The 22,567-nt window shown below is 40.5% G+C and overlaps 1 protein-coding gene across 1 annotated transcript; it reads left to right on the top strand.

The window, feature by feature from the left end:
- Nucleotides 1–1,662: 1,662 nt before the first annotated feature.
- On the top strand, nucleotides 1,663–20,687 carry SNAPC1 (small nuclear RNA activating complex polypeptide 1). The gene is made up of 10 exons (XM_039319455.1): nucleotides 1,663–1,858; nucleotides 3,463–3,622; nucleotides 4,414–4,554; nucleotides 5,632–5,739; nucleotides 6,342–6,500; nucleotides 6,974–7,042; nucleotides 7,394–7,456; nucleotides 15,825–15,969; nucleotides 18,299–18,406; nucleotides 19,352–20,687. Exons 1-10 carry the CDS (start codon nucleotides 1,731–1,733, stop codon nucleotides 19,384–19,386), a joined length of 1,116 nt encoding a protein of 371 aa, XP_039175389.1. The 5' UTR covers nucleotides 1,663–1,730; the 3' UTR covers nucleotides 19,387–20,687.
- Nucleotides 20,688–22,567: the final 1,880 nt, after the last annotated feature.

The following is a 22,567-nucleotide window of genomic DNA, read 5'->3' as shown; positions in this document are numbered from 1 at the left end:
AGGTATTTCCCACCCTCCCTCTCTGTATCAGAAAAGATAGTTCTTGACTGAGCTATGTATTTTTCGGCAAGCTGCACTGTATAGAATGAAGTAACAGGACAGAATATTCTCTTACTAAGTGAGCTTGTTCAGGATTTATTGGTATTGCAGATTGAAGCCAATCTATAATTTTCCATTAGGCAGAATGTTTTACATTAATTTTTGAAGGACTCATAGAAACAATATGTGATTAGATGTTACAGGTAAAGTATTTGTGGATAATTTTACAAGAAAGACAAAAAGCTAATAACCTGAAGAGATATAAGGAGAAGAGAGACAGAAAAAAAGGGGGGGATAGTTAGGATATATAAAGAAGTAAAAGATGAGTTTATGAAAAGTAATGTTGTTATGTAACTTTTATTTAAGGTTACTGTTAAATTAATCTGTGATAGTTTGTAAATACTAATCCTGAACAAATGAGAGCAAAGTTTAAATATTATTCACTCCATACTGGTAAGAGCAGATAATCAATATATTTAATTAATATTTATTATACACTGTTTGGTTATAGTAAGTTATGTGAATGAAATTATTGTGAAGATGTGGAATTACAGAAGTTTTTTTAATAGGTGGTTGACACTTATTAAGGAACTCATTAAGCAGTCGATTAAATAATATGTGAGGACTTCCAACCTTATTTATTACACTTGATGTGAAATTGCCCACATCTTTGTGGCATATAATTAAAAAAAGACCATAACAATTTTAATGACTCTAAATCCAATCAAAATAGATTTCAAAACAGAGCGGAAAGAGAAATAATTATTCCTTTTGCGTTTAGACGCTTAAAAAAAACAACCCAGTATTACTCTACCTAGGCTGTTTTCCCACCCCTTCAGAAAATAACTACATTTACCAGTGGTTTTGTGTGCATGCACACGCCAAACACAAATACACTCCCCGTCCGCTGACAGTTAAAATTCTAAGTTTGGCAAAACACAGACCAGTCAGAGGGGGACTGGAAAAACACGAGTAATGTTTAGGTAGTGCTTCTCTCTTTCTGTTTTATTACGGGGGGGGGGGATTTCTTATTATTGGACATTGGCTGTTCAGCTTTGCTACATGTACAGCCTGGACCAGACAAATAATTACCGATGCGCGAGAAGCAGGAAGGAGACCCCGATGCTTTCACATAATATTAGAAGACCACCATTACAGCGGTACGAAGACATAAATATATGAGGGGCCCTTGGTTTTTGCTGTGGGTAATGAAACGTCTGCAAGAAGACGACCAAGCTCAGAGAGCATCAAGGACCCCTCATTTCAACCCTGAGTCATACATATTCTTTTATCGGTAAAATAAATATATCTTAAATAAATGAATAACACTGCAGTAGGAAAAACCAGTAATTGATATCTCCCCAGGACCCTTCACTCATTCCGATTCCAAGACAAAAAAATAAAACGACGCTCACTCCGCCTTCCGGGATGGTGACGTCAGCCTTTTAAAAAAGCGGAGCGAAGAACCCAAAGTAGACTGGATTGGTCTGATTCTTTTCCTCCGCCTCCAAATTGAATGAACTCTTTCGAAGGCGGCGCATTGTGAGTCCGTGTTAAGATGATCGGAAGTTTTCTTACCTTGGCCGGAGAACGGGTTAAGTAGAATCCGGCAAGGCGTAGTTGTTTGCGCGTGCGTAGTCGGGCTGGTAGTCGTACGCGGGATTCTCCGCCGCGGCGGATCGTCGTGGATCATGAACGGATGGCCCGGGCTGAGGACGGACTGCGAGGCGTTGCTTACTCGGTTCCAGCAAGCCGAGAGCGTCCGCTTTGAAGATTTCGCTTTGCTCTGGAGGCAGAACCGTTTTCACACCATTTTTTAGTGAGTAACTGTTGGTTGTCACCCCTTCGTGGTTTCAGGTCCCTCGCTCCAGAAGAGAGAGAGAGAGAGAGCAGCTTTGGGGCGGTCCATCTGTGAGTCCTGGCCCTGTGGCAGGCTTGTGAAAAATTTATTTTGAACACGGCTGAATTCTCTCTACCTTCTCCCGCGCTTTTTCACTCCCCCCCCCCTCCGCCTTTGTGTTCTTATTCACTGTAGAAAAACATTTGGGAAATCTTCCTGCACTTTTTTTTATATAGTTTTAGTTGCACATTCTCTAGTCACTGAATATGCTGGTTAGAGATAAGAAAAGTTGTCAGGATGGAAAAGGTTATATGTTTGGAGCAGCCCTCCATTTAGATGCATTGGGATGCAACTTGGAGAACTTTCTGATATGATGGATGTTGGTTTGGCATTCTGGCAGTTTAGTCCTCTGCAGGTTTATTTTTTTCCATATTTCCACATTTTTTATTGTGTTAGTGTACATCTTAGAATAGAATAACAGAGTTGTAAGGGGCCTTGTAAGGTCATCAAGTCCAGAGGTCCCCAACCTTTTGGGCACCAGGAATTGGCTCTGTGGAGATAGGGTTTTCTGTGGACTGGAGGGTGCGTGGTTTTGTGTGCTGCCTGCATCCCATAGATGGGCTTCGCTTATTTATGCAGACCGGTTGCTGGCATGCCACGGACTGGTGCTGGTCCATGGACTGGGGGTTGGGGATCCCTGATCTAGTCCAACCCCCTCCCACCTAAGCAGGAGACCCTACACCAGGGGTCCCCAACCCCCCCCCCCCCGGTCCATGGACCAGTACCGGCCACAGCATGCCAGCAACCGGTCTGCACAAACAAGCAAAGCCCCATCTGCGGGATGCAGGCAGCACACAAACCCATGCCCCCTCTGGTCCGCAGAAAAACCTGTGTCCACGGAACTGATCCCTGGTGCCCAAAAGGTTGAGGACCTCTGCCCTACACCATTTCTGACAGATGGCAGTCCAGTGTCTTCTTGAAAGCCTCCAGTGATGAAACTCCCACTACATCTGGAGACAAACTGTTCCATTTGTTGATTGTCCTCACTGTCAAAATATTTCTCCTTATTTCCAGCTTGAATCTCTCCTTGATCACTTTCAATCTGTTATTACTTGTCTGGCCTTCAGGTGCTTTGAAAATAGGTTGACCCCCTCCTCTCTGTGACAGCCCCTCAAATATTGGAACACTGGTATCATGTCCTGATACAATTTGTTATTTTAATGGAATTATATTTATATACTTAAATTCTTAATATTCTATTATTTAGATATGTTAGAGTATTAAATATAGAAAACAGGAGAGAAAAGGTGGATAGTTTGGTTGCTGATTTGGTACAATAACTAAACAGGACAGATACAGACTATTTCTTATTCTATAAATGTTCCAGTTGTGAATGCAATAAACAAATGAATAACATTTACAGCAGAACTTGTGCAGATTTGATAGAAAAACAAATGGCACATTTCAATCTTTTCCCCTTGATGTAGATGGATAATTAATTTCTTCTGGGACTAAGATCTTACATTTTGGTTGAGGTTAATAAATATTGTGTTTTTTTATTTTTGTGTTGATCTTTTGTCTAGTGGTAAAATAAGGACGCCAGAGCAAATCAAGTTCACTAAAGAAGCTTTAGCCCTGGTATGGCCCTACTTTTTGCCTCCTTACACTTTACAGATCCGAGTTGGTGCTCTTTATCTTCTGTATGGTTTATACAACACACAACTATGTAAACCAAAACAAAAGGTAAAGTTAAACTGCTTTTAATTCATTGTCCAGTAATCTTATGCTGTAACTGATCTTCAGTATTGGGGAGTTGAAATTTTATTTACTATAAAAGGTATGAAGGTGAATGGTAAACAGTGACCTAGTAAATAGTATGCTCTGATTTTTTTTTATCTCAGAGCGGTCTGTGTTATATAGGGTTAAAAATGGGCTTCTTTACAGGACTGTTAAAGAGTGGCAATATACATTAAACATATTAGATAAACTTAAAAAGCAGCATGTAGAATTGTGTACATATAAACTATCATTAATTTAAAAAGTATTGAGATACTTTAGAGCTGTTACTGTTACTGGGATAGCAAACCACCCGAGGCCATAGGCTAGTGTATGAGATTGTTTAAAAATCCCATAACAAGGCATTGCAAATTACTTCTGTGTGGTTGCCAAGAAAATAACATGGATGTGTTTATGTAATCGTCAGGAGTCAAACTCAAGGGAGATTTTTTTTTCTTTTAACCTGAAAACTATCATGTAATAATGAAATCTAGAAATAATTTTCTATCGCCTACTGTTAAATATTCTGGGAATTAATTGTAAGAAGGCCATGTAAACCCTCACTCCCTGCCTTCTGAATAAACTATAAAGCACTCCAGTTTCTTGCTTCAGTTAGAGCTAGGTGATTTAGATATCCAATTGTGCTGACATCCTTTGTAATATCCATTTAGTTAGCCACATAGGCTATTTAATTATTTCACACTTCAGGGTATGCTGCTGACTTGTTTGAAGACACTTTTGTTTGTTTTGCATTTCAGATTAGGGTTGCACTTAAAGATTGGGCTGAAGTCAGTAAATTCAAGCAGGAACTTTTAGATGCACAGTACTATGATGCAGCATATATCTTCAGGAACCTTCGGATGGACAAAGCATTCTATTTCACAGCAATGCCCAAATTTGTGAGTTATTAAAACCATATCAACAGAAGTACCCACTGTACCCTCTCTCTTTTCTGGCTGAATGGGTGGTCTTCTTATCATTCAGCTAGCAAAGTTGTGTTTGTTTCAGTATGGTATCCTACTTCCTATTCTCTATCCCAGTGATGGCGAACCTTTTAGAGACCGAGTGCCCAAACTGCAACCCCAAACCCATTTATGTATCGCCGGGTGCTGGGTGGGTGTGGCCTACTCGGCGGGTGCAGCTACAATGGGCTTGGCAGACTGGTTGGGCGTGGCCACTGGATGGGTGTGGCTGCAGTAGTCATGGCAGATTGGGTGGGCATGGCCAGGCGTGGCCACCCTGATGTTGCTTATGGGGAGGGACACCTGTCAGGGTTGGGCAGGGGTGGGGGAGATCCAGGGGGTCTCTGGCAGTTGGGATGGTGGGGTCCCAATGGCGGCTCCAGGCTGGCTGGCCTTAGGCCAATGATGGCAAACTTTTAGAGACCACATGTGCTGGAGCGCCGGCGTATGCCCACAGAGAGGGCTACGCGTGCTGCTTCTGGCACGCATGCCATAGGTTCGCCACCACTGCTCTATCCTGAAATATCCAAGCATCACAGGAGAATGAGAAAAATGCAGATTTTCTAGCACATATCCTGTTTTCTTTCTGATAGAAATGTTTCTTCAGTTAATATATTAGAAAGCTTGAACTGACAAGCTGTTTTAGAATGCTTGTTGTTTCCACAGTGATTGGCTTTTCTCATAATCCTCAATTTTGTTTGCTGCAAAACTGAACCTAAATATTCGGTGCTCTGTTGGTGAGATCTAATTCTGATAGAAAAATCTTCTATGGTTCTTTGGATTATATGTAATTGTAACAGATTTTGGATGTTGCTTCGAATGTGATCATTTTTCTTGGCTCCACTTGATTTTCTCCTCTTTAAGAAGCTCCTTGGTTGATGCTGGTATTTGTTGAGAGTTACTGCTATTGTGGCATAAACAGAGCCTGAAATTTCAATTAATGCATGCTGGGTGATTCAGATACATGCTTTTGTTTTTTTTTTTTTGATTCTGATATGACTGTCTCTTTCTTAGCTCTCATTTAGGACTAAAAAGAACATGCATGAAAATACTGAGATGAAGAGGGAATTCATAGATCCTACTGATCGTGTTGCCATGCTTTGCCATGAAAATTTCTTGGAGGTATACTTAACACCTTGCTCTAATATGATAATTTTTGGCTTATGTCCTGTTCAGGATCACTGTAACAATGTTATCTATATTCAACATTACAGAGAAACGTAACATTTTTTAAAAAAAACCTTATAATCTGAGTATCTTCCTGTGAATGTAATCCAGAGTTTGTATGGATTATATCTGGTGCTTGACCCTCAAGTTGTTTGCTGAAATCCAAGGCCAGGCCCCTTTTACAAACTACCTGAATTTTGAGAGATCTCCAACGCCATATGATCTCCCCCAGGAGATCAAAAGTTAAAGAACATAAAAACAAAGGAGATCCCTTTTTATATAAAAAGATATTAAAATCACTTTTAATTTCTAAAGGCACATTCATAACCTGTACCTTTTGGTTAACAAGTTCTTTACTAACAATTCTGTGATCTGACACAGATCCAAATCTTTAACTTAGTCTTACCAGCATATATTTCCAATATGAATGCAGAACTGATTATGTTTTCTGTTTGGATGAAACATTAAGAGCAGGAAGTACAAAATATGACAACAGTCTCAATTTTTACTGATGGAGTTATTAAGAAATTTTGTTTTTTATTTGCTTTACTTATAAGGAAACAAAAAATATTCATGAGCACTACCAAAGAATGAAATGTCTGATCTCTAAGGACAAAAGTCAGCCAGATAAGACTATCAGTTTGATTAAAGATGACTTTATAACCAAGTTCCAAGATACCATTCTGGATTATCAACAGTGGCAGAAAAAGAAAATGGTATATAATTTCATTTTTCTTTATAAATTGGTGTGTAAATAGGTTTAAATACAGAAGGATAACAGTGGATGTTATCTAACAAAATGACATTCAATGGTGAAAAAAGTCAGGTTCTACATTTAGGCAAGAAAAACCAAATGCACAGGTACTGTGTCTTCGAGGTCTCTCTGAAAGATTTTGAAATAGATGCAACTCAAAACTGTTAATATTTAAAGACTTGTTGCAAAGACATGTTGAAAGAGGCAGACATAATCTTGCTTCATGAGGAAAGAAATTTCTGGTGGATGATGTTGGAACTAGTTTTCCATTTAAATGGAGTAGCAGTTCGCTAGCTTTTTGAGCACATGCATGTGTCCTGTTGTGATATTGCTGGGAGAGGAAAGTCACATTTCATCTGTATGATGATTTGGCTGTACAAATCTGATGTGTTTCTAATGCATTCTGGAATCTAAATAGTATTTACATTTTTTCAGGAATCGCCCTTATCTACTGTGGGTGACGAAATGAGGAATAGAAAAGAAGGTTGTTCCCAAGAGTCTGAAGTAAGCAAATCATCTTCATCATGGTGGAATACTTAATTTCTTTATAGGAATTCCTAGTAGGATATAATTATAAAAGTCCCTTGCAGTCATTTCTAATTCAGTTCTTTAGTACAGAACCAAAAATACAAGAAGAGATGGGTGGGTGGGGTGAGGATGGATTATCACTGGATTACTATCCTTGTTGCCCCCAGAGCTGAGTTGATATTTGAAACAGCAATTTATTTACAAAGAAAAATGATACATTTCTACCATTTATTTCAAATTTTTGTGCATGATATTAATTGTTGAAACATTAGAAGTCAAGAAAGAAAAAAGGTAGTGCAAATTGTATTGGCAATCTTCTCTTTTCAGGGATCTGGCAGAGCTAAAACATTAGCTGACATCAAAGCCAGATCATATTCTTCAGTTGCTCAGGTAAGTAAGTAAAGGCTGGTTTTTTTTGAGGGGGGGGGTTATGTCTTTGACTCCCAGTGACACCCTGGACATATCCCGGTAGTTTTCTTTGCAAGTCCCAGAGGTGCTTTTTCACGAGGCAATTGGACTTTTTTACTCTTTGAAGACGTTTTGCTTCTCGTCCAAGCAGCTTCTTCAGCTCTGACTGGATGGTGGGGATTGGAAGGATTTATATTCTTTGCAGACAGCTGGTCATTTGCATTCTTCAAGAGTCGTTGATGCCACCTGGAGGCTTATCTGTGTCATCAGGGTCACCTCAGTAGTGCAAATGGGTATGGAGCCTTCTTGGAACTGTTGAAAGGACTGTGTTGTAGACTGAAGATAGATGATGTCGTATTCCTCCCCCTCTGCTGAGAGAAAGCTGTTCCAGTTTTGACATAGATGGCCTCTTTGACCCCTCTTTCAAACCAACGGTCCTCTCTTCCCAAAATGTGGACTTTGCTGTCTTTGAAAGAGTGGCCTTTGTTTTTTAAATGCAGATGGACTGCTGAATCTTGTCCTGATGGGTTCGTTCTCCTATGTTGTGCCATACATTTATGAAGTTGTTGTTTCGTTTCCCTCGTGGTACTGCATATACCACATTGCTCAGTTTTGTATCTGGGTGTTTTGTCCTTGGGGTGGACAAGCTTCTGCTTTAGTATATTCTTGGGTCTGAAGTGTATACATATGTTGTGTTGGCTGAAGATCCTTTTGAGCTTTTCCAATATTGCTGCAGTGTATGGAATGACAATGTTGTTTCATTTGTTTCTTCTTTGTTATGGAGGGGCTCCTGCTGAGTTTTTTTTGGATTTGATGAAGGCCCACTTGGGATAGCCGCAAGTTCTGAGGGCTTCCTTGATGTGTTTTAGTTCTTTTTCTTCCTCATCTTTGCTGGTAGGCAGGCCTTCAGGTCGGTGTTGTAGGTTTCTGATAACTCCCATTTTGTGCTCCAGTGGGTGGTGAGAATCAAAATGAAAATATTGATATATGTGTGAGCGGTTTCTGTAAATTTCAATGTTAAGGCTTCTATCTAATAATAATAATAATAATAATAATAATAATAATAATAATAATAATAATAATAGTAATAATAATAAAGTTGGAAGGGACCTTGGAGGTCATCTAGTCCAACCCCCTGCTCAGGCAGGTAACCCTATACTATTTCAGACAAATGGCTGTCCAGTCTCTTCTTAAAACTTCCATTGTTGGAGCATTCACCGCTTCTGGAGGCAGGTTGTTCCACTGGTTAATTGTTCTAACTGTCAGGAAGTTTCTCCTTAGTTCTAGGTTGCTTCTCTCCTTGATTAATTTCCATCCGTTGCTTCTTGTCCTGTCTTCAGGTGCTTTGGAGAATAGCTTGACTCCCTCTTCTTTGTGGCAGTCCCTAAGATATTGGAACACTGCTATCATGTCCCCCCTCTTCATTAAACTAGACATACCCAATTCCAGCAGCTGTTCCTTATATGCTTTAGCCTCCAGTCCCCTAATCATCTTTGTTGCTCTTCTCTGTACTCATTCTAGAGCAGCGGTTCTCAACCTGTGGGTCGCGATCCTTTTGGGGGTCGAATGACGCTTTCATAGGGGTCACCTAAGACCATCGGAAAACACATATTTCTGATGGTCTTAGAACTGAGACACTGCTCCTCTATCCGGCCGCCGCCGCTCTCCTTCTCTGCGGCTCCTCTGCCTCCAGGGCGCCCTTCAACAGTGCCTACTCCTGCCGCTGCAGTGCCATCGCGCGTGCCCACGACGCTGCCCCGGGCCGGCTTAGCTGTGTGGGCGACCAGGCTGAGCCAAGCCGGCCCAGGGCGGCGTCGGGAGCAGGCGCTGTTGGAGCGGAAGGGCACCCTGGAGGCAGAGGAGCTGGCGGAGAAGGAGGAGGGCAGTAGCGGTGGCCGCTGCTGGCGCTGCCGCTGGGCTGCTCCTCCACTGCTGCTGGCTGAGCTGAGCTGCGGCGCTGAGCCGGTCCCCACGCCTCCTGGTTGCCCGGCCACACTCCGCCCCGGCAGCCCGCTGCGCCAGAGCTTCCCCCGCACCGCCTGGTCCGCCTCCCTCACCGTCGGAGGCCGCCTCGGCCCTCTGGTGCCCGGCATTGGGGCTGGCGGACAGGAGCGGCTTCTTCCCGGCTCGCCGGGCTCCGGGCCTCGGAAATGGCCAGGCGGCAGGGAAGAGGGCGAGGCAGCAGTGATGTCCGCATGTGCATCGGAGGCCAGCTGTCCAGGCTGGACAGGAAGGAAGGAAGGAAGTGCGATGAGTCGGGGAAGGATTGTGGCAGTGAAGGGCTGCGCAGCATGGAAAGGGGCTCCCACGACCCCGCCGCTGCGATGGCACTCAGGAGGCTGGAGGCGCGGGCAGGTCCGGGTGGGGGCGGTTGGGAGAGGGCAAGAAATGCCAGGATGAGGATGGGGAGGCGGGCGTGAGGGCGGACTGCGGCTCCGAGGTGTGCGGATCCTCCGCGCGGCTTCCGAGGCCCCGAAGGTGCCATGCTTGGCTCTCAGCCAGACTACCAGCAGCCCTACGAGCAGCCCTAAAAAGCACTGTGGAAGAGTGGGGAATGCTGGGAGTTGCAATTCATCATCATCTGGGAAAACATGACTCTCCAAAGATCAATCCTTCCTTCCCTCCTTCCTTCCTTCTATCCATCTCCTTCCCTTCCCCTTCAGTCTTCCTTCCTTCCTTCCTTCCTTCCATCTCCATCCCTTCCCCTTCAATCTCTCTCCTTCCTTCCTTCCTTCCTTCCTTCCTTCCTTCCTTCCTTCCTTCCTTCCTTCCTTCCTTCCCCCTTCAATCTCCTTCCTTCTCCATCTCCTTCCTTTCCCCTTCAATCTCTCTCTTTCCTTCCTTCCTTCCTTCCTTCCTTCTCCATCCCTTCCCCTTCAATCTCTCTCCTTCCTTCCTTCCTTCCTTCCTTCCTTCCTTCCTTCCTTCCTTCCTTCCTTCCTTCCTTCCTTCCTTCCATTTCCATCCCTTCCCCTTCAATCTCTCTCTCCTTCCTTCCTTCCCCCTTCAATCTCCTTCCTTCTCCATCTCCTTCCTTTCCCCTTCAATCTTCCTTCCTTCCTTCCTTCCTTCCTTCCTTCCTTTCCCCTTCAATCCTCCTTCCTTCCTTCCCCTTCCCTCCCTCCCAACATTTTTGAGCAAGGAAGAGTAAGCTTCTCCAGCCAGCATTGCTATATTGTTTTTGTGATTAATCACTATGCTTTAATTATGTTCAATTCGTAACAATGAAAATACATCCTGCATATCAGATATTTACATTACGATTCATAACAGTAGCAAAATTACAGTTATGAAGTAGCAACGAAAATAATTTTATGGTTGGGGGTCACCACAACATGAGGAACTGTATTAAAGGGTCGCGGCATTAGGAAGGTTGAGAACCACTGTTTTAGAGTCTCAACATCTTCTTTACCTCGCGGTGACCAAAACTGGATGCAGTATTCCAAGTGTGGCCTTAGCAAGGCATTGTAAAGTGGTATTAATATTTCACGTGATCTTGATTCTATCCCTCTGTTAATGCAGCCTAGCACTGTGTTGGCCTTTTTGGCAGCTGCAGCACACTGCTGGCTCATATTTAAGTGATTGTCCACTAGGACTCCGAGGTCCCTCTCACAATTACTACTATTGAGCAAGGTACCCCCTATACCAGTGGTGGCGAACCTATGGCATGGGTGCCAGAGGCGGCACTCAGAGCCCTCTCTGTGGGCACATGTGTCGTCGCCCAAGTCCTAGGCCTTCAGCTGGGTTTTATAAAACCTTTTCGTTTTAGGCCTCTGCTGCCGTGTGCAAAAAAAAAAAAAAAGGTTCTATCAATCAGTCAATTTCAACTTCTCGCGGGAAAAAAAAAGATCTTGCAAAGTTGGAAATGATTGAACTTTTTAGTCACACCCAGTCTGCCATTACCACCGCAGCCATGCCCACCCAATGGGCCACCCCCCCCAATTGGCCACACCCAGCCAATGGGCCACACTCACCTGGCACCCGACGATGCATAAGTGGGTTTTGGGTTGCAGTTTGGGCACTCGGTCTCTAAAAGGTTCGCCATCACTGCCCTATACTATACCTGTACATTTGGTTTTTCTTGCCTAAATGTAGAACCTTATTTTTTTCATCATTAAATTTCATGTTGTTAGATAGTGCCCAGTGTTCAAGTCTGTCCAGATCCTTCTGTATCTTAATCCTGTCTTCTGGAGTGTTGGCTATTCCTGCCAGCTTGGTGTCGTCTGCAAATTTGATGATTTCCCCATCTATCCCCTCGTCCAAATCGTTGATGAAGATGTTGAAGAGCACTGGGCCAAGAACAAAGCCCTGGGGCACCCCACTACACACTTCCCTCCATATAGATGCAGTTCCATTGAGGACCACTACGGCCGGTCAGCCAGCTACGGCTCCATCTGGTGGTGATTCTGTCTACCCCACATTTTTCTATCTTATCAAGTAGTAGGTTGTGATCTACTTTATCAAATGCTTTACTGAAGTCCAAGTAAATTATATCCACAGCATTCCTCTGATCCACTAATTTTTTCAAATTGATCAAAGAATGCAATAAGATTTGTCTGGCATGATCTGTTTTTGACAAACCCATGTTGGCTTTTAGTAATGACTTTATTTGCCTCTAGCTGTTCGTTGATTCGTTGTTTGATTATCTTTTCCAGAATCTTCCCAGGTATTGAGGTCAGGCTGATAGGTCTGTAATTTCCTGGGTTCATTTTTTTTCCTTTTTTGAAGATGGAAACTACATCAGCTCTTTTCCAGTCCTCTGGTAGTTCCTCAGTGCTCCAGGATCTTTGAAAAATATAGTTCAGTGGTTCTGAGATCATATCTGCCAGTTCCTTGAGAATCCTGGGGTGTAATCCATCTGGTCCTGGTGATTTGAACTTGTCTAGGCTGGACAGGTGCTCACCTACCCTTTTCTTGCCTATCTTAACTTGTATTTCTATTCTGTTTTTTTTTATGGCACTATTTTTGGTAGGTTGGTCTGTTTTTTCCCTTTGTGTAAAGGCAGATGGAAAAAATGAGTTAAATAGTTTTGCTTTCTCCCTGTTGCTTGTCATCTTGCCACTTTCACCCACTAATGGACCAATCATTTCCTTCACTTTTTTCTTGTTTTTTACATGTTGAAAGAAGCTTTTTTTGTTATTTTTTACTTTGGTCGCAAGCCTTAGTTCATTTTGAGCCTTAGCTTAACTTCATCTTTGCAGGCTCGGGCTATTTGCTGATATTCTGACTTAGTTATGTGCCCCTCTTTCCACTTTCTATACTTGTCCTTTTTATCTTTCAATTTACCAGAATCTTTATGTAGCCATGCTGGTTTCTTTTGAAAGCTGTTATTTTTCTTCTTTGTTGGTATTGTGCCAGACTGGGCTTTTATTATCTCACTTTTCAAAATTTCCTAAGCTTCTTGAGTTGTTTTCCCTTTGAGGATGGAATCCTTCCCAAGCCTCTCTAAGTTTATTGAAATTAGCTCTCTTAAAGTCCAAGACTCTAGTTTGACTGTGTTCTATTGCTTGTGCTTCCATAATGTTGAATTCCAATATTGTATGATCATTTCCTCTCAAGGTTCTTGTGGCTTCAACACCTTCTATCATTTCATCTGTGTTAGTGAGAATTAGATCCAAAATGGCTAATTCCCTAGTTTCCTTCTCTACTTTTTGGGAGACAAAGTTGTTTGCTAGGTTTGCAAGGAATCTGTTTGATTTTCCATTTGGTGCAGAGTTTGTCTCCCAGTTGATGTCAGGGTAGTTAAAGTCCACCATTACTATTGTGATGTGCTTCCTACATACCTTAGTTAGCTGACTAGCAAAAAGTTCATCTATTTCCTCTGTTTGGTTGGGTGGCCTGTAGTATATACCTATGGCAATGTCATTTTTTCCCCTTTTACATACATCTTAATGTATATTGCACAGTCCAGGAAAGCTAGACTATTTTCCTTAACATCTTCACGTGTGAATTTGATGTATCTATCCACCAAGTTGATATGTTTGGTGAATGCTTCCAATTCCTGTGTTTTGATCTTGACCCAAGTATCATCCACATACCTATACCAGTGAGTGGGTAAATTCCTGTGAAGGCTTTGGTTTCTACTTCGTCAATGTAGAGATTGGCTACAATGGGGGACAGAGGTGAACCCATGGTGCAGCCGTGTTTTTGTCTATAAAACCCTTCACTGTATTTAAAATAGAGAGTGGTCAGGGAGAGGTCCAGCATGGCACATATGTGGTCTGGGCTGAGGTTGGTTCTGTCACTTAAAGTGTGGTTTTGTATCAGTCGTTTCTTCACTACTGTGACAACTTCAGTTGTTGGAATGCAAGTGAAGAGGGAAGTCACATCATAGGAAACCATGGCCTCAATTGGTCCAGTTTAAATTTCAAAACCTTGCTGGTGAAGTCGTGTGAACTGTTGATGTAATGGGTGGTGTTGCCAATTAACAGAGCTAATAAAATTGAACAGCCTTTTCTCAGCAGAGGGGGAGAAGTACTACATTATCTATCTTCAGTCTACAACACAGTCCTTTCAACAGTTCCAAGAAGGCTCCACACTCATTTGCACTACTCAGGTGACCCTGATGACACAGATAAGCCTCCAGGTGACATCAACGACTCTCTTAAAGAATGCAAATGACCAGCTGCTGCAAGGAATATAAATCCTTCCATTCCCCACCATCCAGTCAGGGCTGAAGAAGCTGCTTGGACAAGAAGCAAAATGTCTTCAAAGAGAAAAAAAGAAAGTCCAGTTGCCTCATGAAAAAGCACCTTTGAGAAAACTATGACCTGGATGACTGAGAATCTCCATAGACATTTTCTTTGCAAGGTTTTTTTGGGAGTGGTTTTCCATTGCTTTCTTCCTATGGCTAAGAGGAAATGACTGGCCTAAGGTCACCCTGTTGTCTTTGTGCCTAAGACAGAACTAGAATACATGGTGTCCCACTTTCTAGTTTTATGTTTTAACCACTACACTACACTGGCTCTCTTAAAGGTCATAATTATCTGAACATAAGTACTGAACTTAATTTCAGTGTGTCTGTAAGAAAAGCATTTTGAAACAGTTAAACAAATTAGTGCTAAACAAGATGTCCTGCTGCTAAGTAGAATCTGCTTATGTAACATTGGACATAACCCTTAACATGCTTTTTTGGTATGTAAAGATAAAGTTGGCAACATACAATTTCTTTTAACAGCTTAATCCTGACTTAATGACTGCCATGACTTACAACTGTAATTCCAGGCTCAATTACAGATGTATGTTGAGGACTGCCTGTAGCCATGGAGAGAAGAGGCAGCAAACCACTTCATTCCATGGTTTTATTTAAGAAGTTTATATGGCTGCCCAATTCACTATCAGTAACTCCTGATGGTTTACAAAGATAAAAGTCCAATATAAAAATAATAACTATCAATATCCCTGCACAACAACAATCAGTCAATCAACTAAGCCGCTTGATGGGTTCCATCCCACTCTGGGGTCCAGCTCTTTAGGACCTTGCAAAAGTGTGTTAGAGTGGGAGCCAATCTTATTTCCATGGGATGATGTTCCACAGGGAGGGAGCCACCAGGGAGAAGGCCCTCCTTGGTCCTGTGAGATCAGTGGTTCTCAACATTTTTAATGCCGCGACCCCCAACCGGTCGTAAGTTGAGGACTACTCAACCGGTCGTAAGTCGAGGACTACTCAACTGGTGCAGCACCGTTGCAGAGTAGGACTTTTGGCAGGCTCAGCAGGGCAGAGACAGCCTGGACAATTCCTATTGGCTTTTGAAAGCCAATAGAATTAGACTATTCAAGAGAGTCTATTCTATTGGCTTTCAAAAGCTAATAGAATAAAAGGGAGTAGCACAGCTAAGGAAAAGAGGGAAAAAATGGCGGACTGCGTTGTTTGGCGACCCCCCGTGAAATGGTCGTTCGACCCCAAATGGTTAAGAACCACTGTGTTAGATGAACTTCCTTAGGAAAGATGACCCGTAGTATTCCCTGCCTCCCTGCTCTGGTGGTTGAGGAGAAGTTTCCTCTTTGAAACTGAAATTTTTCCCATCTTTCCTGGAAACAGTACCATAACAATACACAAGCTTGTATTCCCAATTGCAGATAGCAGAGCCTAATAGTAGAATGGATTTTTTCTCATTGGTGCACTTTTAAACCTACCTACGCCATATGACTTAGTTTTGGATATAATTTGTGTTGTAAAGATGCTCTTGATGAACATAGCATAGGATCAGTTTACAATATAGTGGCAGAATTAAATATCTTATGTAAATTCATTGGAGCACATCTTTCTCTTTCAGAGCAATATTAATCTGTTTTCATTGCTTGGATATTTATTTTTTGTTGCACTTTCTTTGGCTGAAAATCCATTTAGGCTTCAAAGTCCAGACGACATCGCCAAGTTAAGCTGGAATCTTCTGAATTGGGATCAAATCGTGGGAAAACCAGACTGCCTATGGATAGAAGGGTTAGGAAATGTTTACCAACAGCAAAGAAGGCAGAGCATCTGCAAAACAGAGGTAATTAGCATAGTAGGATTAATCTGTGGAAATCTTTTATTTATTTTTTACAATGCCCCTGGTGTATAGGTCCCTCTAATGTGATGGACCACTCTACATTGTGAATGTTGTACCATAACACAAGAGATGTAAATATTTGATAATAAAGGTGGGTGGTAAATAAATAAAAATAAATATGTGTCCTTCCTGAGCCTTTCATTGTGCTTGTCACTTTTACATGTATTATTCATGAATGTTCTTTCTTGTCTTATAAATCAATCTGCCAGTAGTGTGTGTGTGTTTGTATCTTATTTTATAACAGTCCCATAACTGATGAAAAGGTCTGATGAAAGACAATCAGTTCATCTGTAAATCATTGTAACAGTCTTGTGTCCCGTGGGAAGGATTTTGCAATTGTGATATAAGAAGAATTTAACCCAAGGGTTCTCAGGTCCCAAGCAGGACAATACAAAGGGAGATCCTTCTTCAAGTAATCAGGTTGTAACTTATTTAAGCATATGAGTTGGCTCTATGACAAATAGACATCCTGTATAGACCTCCAACGTTAATTATTATCTGATAACTTCCTGGTTGCATTTTGTTCTATCCACAATCCCCAGATTATCTTTTGGGAAATCCCATGTAAAATGGATTGCAGATAGTCCTTGAGTTAGGACCATAATTGAGCCTGGCAATTATGGTTGTAAAGCATGTGACTGTATGACCAGACCCATTTTATGACCTTTTTTGTGGCAATTGTCAAGTGAATCTATTTTTTTGCTATGGGCCTTTTTTTTTTTGCCAGAAACCAATAGTAAATGTCAGTTTCTGGCAAAATGTGACTGTGGAGTGCTGCAAATGACTATAAATACGGACCGGTTGCTGAGCACCCAAAATATGATTACTTGACAACAGGAGAGGTTGACATTGGAATTTTGAAAATGGATCATAAGTTCCTTTTGAGGGGTCCATTGGAATTCTGAACAGTCACTAGCAACCATTGTTAAATAAAGGACTAGGTAATAATAATAATGATGATAATGATGATAAAATTGGAAGGGATCTTGGAGGTCATCTAGTCCAACCCCCTGCTCAGGCAGGAAACCCTATACCATTTCAGACAAATGGCTGTCCAGTCTCTTCTTAAAAACTCCCAATGTTGGAGCATTCACCGCTTCTAGAGGCAGGTTGTTCCACTGGTTAATTGTTCTAACTGTCAAGAAGTTTCTCCTTAGTTCTAGGTTCCTTCTCTCCTTGATTAGTTTCCATCCGTTGCTTCTTGTCCTGCCTTCAGGCACTTTGGAAAATAGCTTGACTCCCTCTTCTTTGTGGCAGCCCCTGAGATATTGGAATACTGCTATCATGTCCCCCTTCATCCTTCTCTTCACTAAAGTAGACATACCGAATTCCAGCAACCGTTCCTTATATGTACTACCCGTACATAGTTCAGTGCACTCCCTAAAGTATTACAGGAGCACTCTTTGTTATGGGAAAATTTTCTTGTTTTCTTTTAGGGGGATGTAATGGCTGCTTAAACCATTAATCCAGAAGATAGATTGAATCTATATAAGTTACTCAATAGCAGTTTATAGATATGAATTGTGATCCTTTGTAACTACAGTTGAATGTATTATCTGGGTTCAGGTGACACAGTAAACCAAGCCATTTAGTGTGTTGTGCAAACTCAATATCCTTGCCATGGGGTTTTAGATTCTTGTTCTGGACATATGGGAAGGAAATTGTGGATATTTGCATACTAGTATGGCTATCATTTATGTATTTTTTTGAATGCAAAGATGGAACATACATGCTATGAGATAAACCAGAATAACCTTTCTGACTCAGCTGCTGATCTTCAGAAGTTAACTAAAGGCATAGTCTGTATGTAGCTTGTGAAAGTTGTCTGTCTAGATTAGAAGGCCTTTCATATTTGAGTGCTATAGAAATATTGAGCGCTTCTAGAAATATTATAATTATTTTTGCAATTAATTGTTACTACAGATGTTGTATTCACCTATAAATATTATTGTATTTTATAATTGTTATAATAGCTGTTGCTTTTGTATATTGCATAGAGTTGGTAACTGAGGTGGTTAAAAAAAACATAAATATGTATCTTTCAAAAGAACCAAAAATTTCAAGCACCCTTGCTTGACTGTACCCTAACTGTTTAATATCACTGGATAAATTCCTGCAGCTTTTGGAAATTTGGAGGCTGAATTATGGCTACCAGTTCCTCAAATGTTGCTTGTTCCATGTAAGGGTATCCTATAAGATTGGCTATCAAAAATATAATTTAATTTCAGTAGAGCTGAAATGAAAATTTCTTTTTAATTTTTTTTTCTTGCAGGAAGATTGCTAGTGACCACACAGGAAAATACTGAGAGACTAAATATGCCTGTGATTGGAGATGATGATGGTGATGAAGAACAAGAAAATGATCACTCAAGTGATGAAGGTATGTTGTAGTACACTTCTGCACAACAGCTCTGACAAAAAAGGGATGTCTGCTAAAATCATTCCTCTTCACCATTCTTAGCTACCTCCTACACAAGCAGATACAAGAATAGTCCTCACTTAGGTGCCACTTCTCTCTTCCATTTGAGAAGTTCCCCTTTCAAACATTACACTGGAGAAGAACATTCACCTGTTGAACTATACACTTTCTTCATACATAAGGAATGTACTTCGTCAGTTATTCAATAACTCAGTGCCAGTCCATGGTTTGGGAGCTGGGAACCTCTGAGATAGGCAATATTTATAGACCATTCAAAAGAGCTAATGAAAAAGCTAAAAGCAAACAAAAAAGACCAGAACATCTCCTTGTCAACATTCAACACCCAGATACACAGGATTTTGATCCAGACCAACACCAGACAATCAAGCAGTAAACAATATCCTGATCAAGGGTAAAAGAGAAACCAAAGAGAAAGCAAATAGCTGGCCTAGACTAATCACAGAAACCTAAGCAGGATCAGATTGGTTAATTTCTAGAAAGAGATCACTAAGAGATCATATATTGTTTTGAGGAGAAATGGAGTCAAGATTTGGAGTCTATTTTTTCTTTTATTTCAAAGATCCCAAACCCTATAGTTCTGAACACAGTTGTTAGGGAATTGCTAGGGCGTACAGGTAATTTTTTATTGCATTGATTCAGAATGAGTTTATATACAGCTATACAAGTAATCATTTGGTTTCCTCCCCCCCCAACACATGAAATATCTACTATTACATTTACTAATGCATATGAGAAAATCAGCAGTTTATGTTGATTGAAAATAGTTGTCATTGGTCATATATTTCTTTAAAAAATATTGGAAAATAGAGTTTGAATATAGAATTATTTTTGTTCATAGCTATAAGCGAATTCATTGGATGATGATTGTGTTTCTTATATTTTCAGATTTCATACCCACAAAGAGGAAAAGGACTCATTAAAAGTGCATCATAAGGGAAATGCTGATAACGTAAATCATCTGTGTGAATGAACAGTGTTTCCCAGCCAGGGATGAAGCAATGCTAAGTGGACACTGTTGTTAAAGTTAAGCAGAAAAGACATTCTATAAATGCTGATAAGCATTGCATATAATTTACTTCGTAGAAGATAATGGATTCTTTATTCATATTTAAAATAGATTTTGGTAAAAGCTTGTTTCATTTTAAAAGGTCTTTAGCCACATTAATTGCATGGAAAAAGAAACTCTTGTACTGTAACAGATTTGTAAATGCAGTGCATGTGTATAGTTCAGTGTTTTATGTACCTATATTATTCCTGCTTCCGTTAGTTTATTTATAATTTCGATAGCTAAGTTATTGTTAGGAGAAGTTGAAAAGAAATAACATTCTGATCAATTGGGGGAGTTAACATTTTTATCCTGTTGAAGGTTATGAATTGCATCTCTGCTTCTTTTTCTACAAAACTCTCTGGACTGAACTATTATGAGACTAAAAGATGAAAATGTAATGTGAATCTAGATTTGTGTCACAAAGGAGAAGGTAGAACACCAGCTTAAACTAAGGGTTGAAATTTACAGACAGGCTGTGATGTGTTATAACAGTGGTTCTCAAACTTTCTAATGCCGTGACCCCATAATACAGTTCCCCATGTTGTGGTGACCCCCAACCACTTATACATCACCGGGTGCCAGGGGCGTGGCCAAAGAAAAGGGGGAAAAAATGGCGGAGAGCCTTATTTGGCGACCCCCATGAAATGGTTGCTTGACCCCAAATGGGGTCCCGACCCACAGGTTGAGAACCACTGTGTTATAAGAAGTTGAAATAAGTCATGCTTTTGTACTGGCTTGTTTCAGTATTATTTTAATAACAGTAAAACACAATGCAAACTAAATTCAGAAATTAAAAATAATAATGAATAAAAGTGCAAAGAAAAAGAAAGGAAGAATAAAAAAACACTTAAGTGATTTCTGATCTTCATCACAAAAATGTAGAAACAAATTTAATAATTCTTCACTCGCACAAGGTTATATGCAAACACCTTTTCTTCCCACATCCCTTATGTACACACAAATCCATAAATCATTAACATTTCAATCTTGGTGTCAGGAAAAAATCCCTAAATGATTTTTTAATGTGGCATCATCTTTTTGTTAATGTGTTAATACCACTTTACAATGCCTCCGTAAGGCCACGGTTGGAATACTGCATCCAGTTTTCGTTACCACGATGTAAAAAAGATGTTGAGACTCTAGAAAGAGTACAGAGAAGAGCAACAAAGATGATCAGGGGACTGGAGGCTAAAGCATATAAGGAACGGTTGCTGGGTATGTCTAGTTTTAACGAAGAGAAGGACGAGGAGGGACATGATAGCAGTGCTCCAATATCTCAGGGGCTGCCACAAAGAAGAGGGAGTCAAGCTATTCTCCAAAGCACCTGAAGGCAAGACAAGAAGCAACGGGTGGAAACTAACCAAGGAGAGAAGCAACCTAGAACTAAGGAGAAATTTCCTGACAGAACAATTAATCAGTGGAACAACCTGCCTCCAGAAGCTGTGAATGCTCCAGTACTGGAAGTCTTAAAGAAGAGGTTGGTCAGCCATTTGTCTGAAATGATATAGGGCTTCCTGACTGAGCAGGGGGTTGGACTAGAAGACCTCAAAGGTCCCTTCCAACAATTTTTTAACTTTAGTCAAATCATCTTTGTACTCTTTTCTTTTCACTTCTAACCACCTTAGTCTTTATTTCATTGTAGGATTGTTGGAATATTTGATCTCTCTTTAAATTTTCCCATCTCAAAGGCTTCAAGGCTTTAGATCTTCCAGGGTATTGTCTTTCCCATCTGTCATTTGTTCTTTAACATCTTTGAAAAATTATATATTTATAGAAGCAGACTTCGCTGACATTGTAGGTGCTATTTTTTGACTCCATTTTTCAAAGATTCCTAAAACATTTCATGTCACACCCTAACCCTAATCCTAACCCTTTCTCTTTTTTCCTTTTCTTCCTGGAATCTTTAGTCCCTTCTATTGTCCAATTTCCAAAATCACAAAAGTGTGGAATTCCTTATGATTTAAAATAGACTAATTTAGCTCCCATGAAGGTACTATTTATTTATATAATTATTTCCAAAATCTTATAGCAAATGTTCTAATATTTCCAAATTTGCCTGATGTTAGGTGTGAACATCAGTGAAGAATTAAAAGAAGAATTAAAGTTGCTAGTTTATTGTTCTATGCCTATTGCATAGCAATATTCCCAGTCTGGTAGTTTACCCCTGGGAAAGACTAGGTAAAGCTCAATGGCGTTTAAGCAGGGGTGAATAGGTATATCTAGGTAACAATTCCAGACTGGCCCCATTTGACCCCTCCTGACTGGGATATTTGTTCATACATTTCTTAAATTAAAATCTTTATTGACTTTCTGCTGTTTATTTCAAATTCTTTAAATTCTTAAGCTTATAGCTTTCTCAGAAATACAGGCATTTCTGCTTTTATGGCCTAAAGCAGAAGGATAAAGAATTCCATTTGTAAAGGTACTTTTCTAGTATCTGTTCTAAAAGAACAGTGCGCGGATTGTATTTTCCTCTGTAAAACTACTAATCCTGTTTAAACAAACTTATGGTGAGGTTTACGCTAAGTGAAAAACAGCATTTCAGCTCACATTAATGCACTAAATAATTGAATAATAAAATCTTTAGTATATTTTTTAATGAGCTGTAACGCATAGGAAATCTTTTAAATTGACAGTTGAAGAGTGCTCATGTTGTATATCTCCCATTGAGGCTGTGAGTAAAGTCTGTTTTAGAATTGCTGAATAGCAGCTCATCAAAGTTCAATTCTACTAACTGGCAATTCTACTAATTGAAAAGGCTATGTTTACAGAAAATACTAAATCAGAATTCTTAAGAGCATGCAGCTACTGAATATGCCTTAGAAAGCTGGATGCCTCCATCCATGTTTATGTACTGCGTCATAGTTAAGCACAAACTGGCTACTACATGATTCACTCCTTTATCATCACTGTATGCCCTGTGTTCTCAGTCTTCTTTGACGATCACTCAGAAACTGCAGTTGGTGCAAAATGCAGCAGTAAGTTTGTTACTAATTGCTATTGTCTTAAAGGCTTATGTGAAAGCCTTATCAATAGGCTTCCAGCTTCAATTG

The sequence above is a fragment of the Crotalus tigris genome, unplaced genomic scaffold, assembly GCF_016545835.1.
Source record: "Crotalus tigris isolate CLP2741 ecotype Arizona unplaced genomic scaffold, ASM1654583v1 scf7180000023598.3388751, whole genome shotgun sequence".
NCBI classification, from domain to species: Eukaryota; Metazoa; Chordata; class Lepidosauria; order Squamata; family Viperidae; genus Crotalus; species Crotalus tigris.
This window is presented reverse-complemented; position numbering and strand designations above follow the sequence as displayed.